At 42.6% G+C, this 3,687-nt stretch overlaps 1 protein-coding gene across 1 annotated transcript; it reads left to right on the top strand.

The window, feature by feature from the left end:
• The first annotated feature begins 410 nt into the window (after window positions 1-410).
• On the top strand, window positions 411-1,385 carry LOC142346229 (uncharacterized). Its single transcript, XM_075398744.1, has one exon. It carries the CDS (start codon window positions 411-413, stop codon window positions 1,383-1,385), a length of 975 nt encoding a protein of 324 aa, XP_075254859.1.
• Window positions 1,386-3,687: the final 2,302 nt, after the last annotated feature.

Raw genomic sequence — 3,687 nt, 5'->3', positions numbered from 1 at the left:
ATTTGAAAAAATCGTTTGGAAACAGCCGCAAAGCCAACGCAAGGGAACAGGAGAAGGTTACATCTGGAGCCTCAAGCAGTAATGCAGAACAAATAACTATCGATCAAAAGATAACAGCAGCCCTCACCCATGAAGACAAGACACATGAAATTTTTCTTCAGACAGCAATTGTTCCTGTTAATGTCCAAGGAGAAATAGTATATCTGCGAGCAATTCTGGACTCTGCATCTCAGAATAATCTTGTAACTGAAGCTGCAGTACAAAGACTTCAGCTAAAGAGAAAGAGGATGAATACTCGTGTTTTTGGACTCGGGGGAAATTAGGTCTCAACTAATCAAGGATTTGTTGACCTTTGCCTTCAACCAAAAAACAAAGCACCAATTATCATTGACGCGTCAGTTTTAACGAAAATGACAAACGATTTACCTTCTCGGTACATCAACACAGACAATTGGGAGACAGTAAAGGAACTACAGTTGGCTGATCCCGACTTCAACAAGCCCGCCCAAATTGATCTAATCATTGGAGCTGGACACTACGAGGACTTGATGGTTGGGAACAACAGAATGGAAGAACCAAACATCCCGGTTACTTATCGGCTCTCAGTATTCGGTTGGTTAGTAATTGGAAGCGAAAACGTGCAAACTTCCAATTCTTCCAGTTTGCAAACCTACTTTGTGTCATCATTTGAAGGCAGTTTGCAGCGTTTTTGGGAAATCGAGGAAGTGCTTGCAACTAAACATCTGACCGACGAAGAAAGAAGATGTGAAGAACACTTCAAGTCAACCACAAGAAGAAGCCCTGAAGGAAGGTTCATCGTAAAACTGCCGTTTAAGAACGAAATTGGAGAACTGGGGAATTCCCAGCAGCAAGCACGACGAAGACTTAGAAGTCTCCTTCATAGACTTCAAAAACAGCCTGATCTGTACAGAAGATACAACGAGTTCATCAATGAGTTCATTAAACTAGGACACATGGAAGAAGTACCAGCAAAGGAGATGATACTGCCAATAGAGAAAAGCTATTATCTCAGCCATCACTGTGTGTTCAAAGACTCAAGTACAACTACGAAGCTGCGTGTAGTCTTTGATGGTTCAGCAAAGACTACCAGTGGAATTTCTTTGAACGATAGACTGATGGTGGGACCCAAGATCCAGAAAGGTCTATTCAGCATCCTGATCCGTTTCCGTATGTATCCTGTAGCCCTTTCAGCAGACATTGCAAAAATGTACAGACAACTGCAACTGGATACCGAAGCTAAGGACTATCATCGACTACTTTGGAAGGAACCAAACTCAACAGATATAAAGACATTTAGGATGACACGTGTCACGTACGGAATAGCATCATCAGCGTTCCATTCTATTCGCCCATTACAAGTTTAGCGGAATATGTTACGGACAAAAATGTACAGCTAGGAATCACGACAGACATGTACGTCGACGACTTTTTGACAGGAGCACCCGATCTGGAAAGTGCAATGAAACTGCAGGCCTCAATCATAGCAGTTCTTTCAAAGGCAGGGTTTGAGATTCGCAAGTGGACTTCAAGTAACCCAGAACTTGTTGAAAGACTACCTGCAAACTTTCGAGAAACTACCGACGAGATGAGAATTAAAAGCGACGACTACAATGTAAACACTTTAGGCGTCAAGTGGAACCCAAATCCAGAACACTTCAGTTTCATAGCAAAACTAGACGAAAAGACACCATCTACAAAACGCGAAATACTGTCGGAAGTTACACGGCTCTTTGATCCGTTGGGATGGCTTTCACCTACAACAATTCAGTTCAAATCTTTTGTGCAACTGCTTTGGATGGACCGACTTGGATGGGACGAAGCTTTGTCGAAATGCCTTCAGCAACAGTACAGCCGACTAAGAGTTCTACTGCAGGAATTGGAAATTATTACACTGCCCAGAAAGGTAGTTTCAATCTCGCCAGCATCATCGGACATTGAACTTCATGTCTTCTGTGATGCATCAACTACAGCCTACGCCGCAGTTGTGTATATACGACAATCTTTCGACGGAAAAGTTCACACAAGGATGTTGACAGCAAAGACCAGAGTTGCACCAGTAAAGAGTTTGTGCGTTCCCCGGTTGGAACTTTGTGCAGCACTTCTTGGAGCAAATTTGGTGGAAGCGGTATCATCTTTGAACGATCAACGTTTCCCGACACCAAAAGTGTACGCTTGGACAGATTCAACGGTAACACTGGCTTGGCTGCAAGACTTTCCAAGAAAGTGGAAGACAATCGTTGCCAACCGTGTTGCAAAAATTCAGAACCTCATTCCATCCAGCAATTGGAATTTCGTGCCGACGGAGGAGAATCCTGCTGATTGCGCATCACGAGGAATCTCAGCCGCAGGCCTAGCCAAACACAGCTTTTGGTGGAATGGACCCAGCTGGCTAGAAAAAAGCGAAGATTATTGGCCGAAGTCGGAATCAATTGAGGAACATCAGCATGCAGTGAACAACGAAGTGCAAGGAGAAACACTGAAGCAAACAACAATGGTTGTTATTCAGGAGAACAACTCAATAGTTCAGCTAATTCATCGAACATCCTCGTTTGGAAAACTGGTTCGAATTTTTTGTTATGTCAAGAAATTCATTCAGAAGGCCAAACAACAAAGCCAGAAAACCATTGCCAGCAAAACAGATCCAACAAAATCTGATACCAAATGCTACTCACAGAAAAGGAACCTATCATCAAAAAGATGTCAACAGAAAAAGTCGGAAGCTGCAATAGCATCTGATTTTCAGTCACTTCAACTCAGCTCTTCAGATCTTTACCTTGGACGGATTGCCATATACAGCCTGATTCAAAAACTTTACTTGCAAGAGTTTGATGCCATTGTTAGTCAATCAACTTCATCAATGAGAGAAGGGAAAGGTAACAACATTTCGGAGAATGTGTATTGTCATAAACCTTTTGGTAAGGTTGAGGTAGGTAAAGTCTCTGAGGTTGAGGTAGGTAAGGTTGAGGTTGGTAAGGTTAAGGTAGGTAAGATTGGTCAAGGTGAGGTAAGTAAGATTGGTAAGGTTGAGGTATGTAAGGCTGGTAGGGTTGAGGTAGGCAAGATTGGTAAGGTTCAGGTAGGTAAGCTTTGTACAGCTCAATTAGCTACTTTAGATAAACCAACAACAATCAACGATTTGGACCAACATGCAGGTACAAGTGAAGAAAATTGATCAACTGTACCACAAAACAAAAAATAAAGCTTTTGTCAAAAAGAGGACGACTTTTCAAACTTTCTCCCTTCTACGACCCAGACAACAAAGTTGTTCGCGTGGGCGGACGACTAGCAAATTCGCCATACAACATAGACTAGAAGTTTCCTATCCTTATTCCTAAGATTCTCCAATCACAGTGCTTCTGATTCGGGAAGCTCATGCAAGGAACTTACATGGAGGCCCACAGTTAACATTGTTTTATCTTCGACAAACAATTTTGGATACCCGGAGGACTATCAGCTGTTAAAAAAATTATTTACAACTGCAAGCCCTGCATTCGCCACGACACCAGGATTCTTCCGCCTCAAACGGGAGATCTGCCAACAGAACGTGTTTTTTTATCATTTGCTTTCACCCACACTGGTTTGGACTACTGTGGACCTTTCAGCACAAAAGACAGCAGCGGAAAATTGCAGAAAACGAATGTTGCCCTTTTTGTATGTTTCAGCACA

This window comes from Convolutriloba macropyga, chromosome 9 (assembly GCF_964194025.1).
Source record: "Convolutriloba macropyga chromosome 9, txConMacr16.3, whole genome shotgun sequence".
Lineage (NCBI taxonomy): Eukaryota > Metazoa > Xenacoelomorpha > Acoela > Convolutidae > Convolutriloba > Convolutriloba macropyga.
This window is presented reverse-complemented; position numbering and strand designations above follow the sequence as displayed.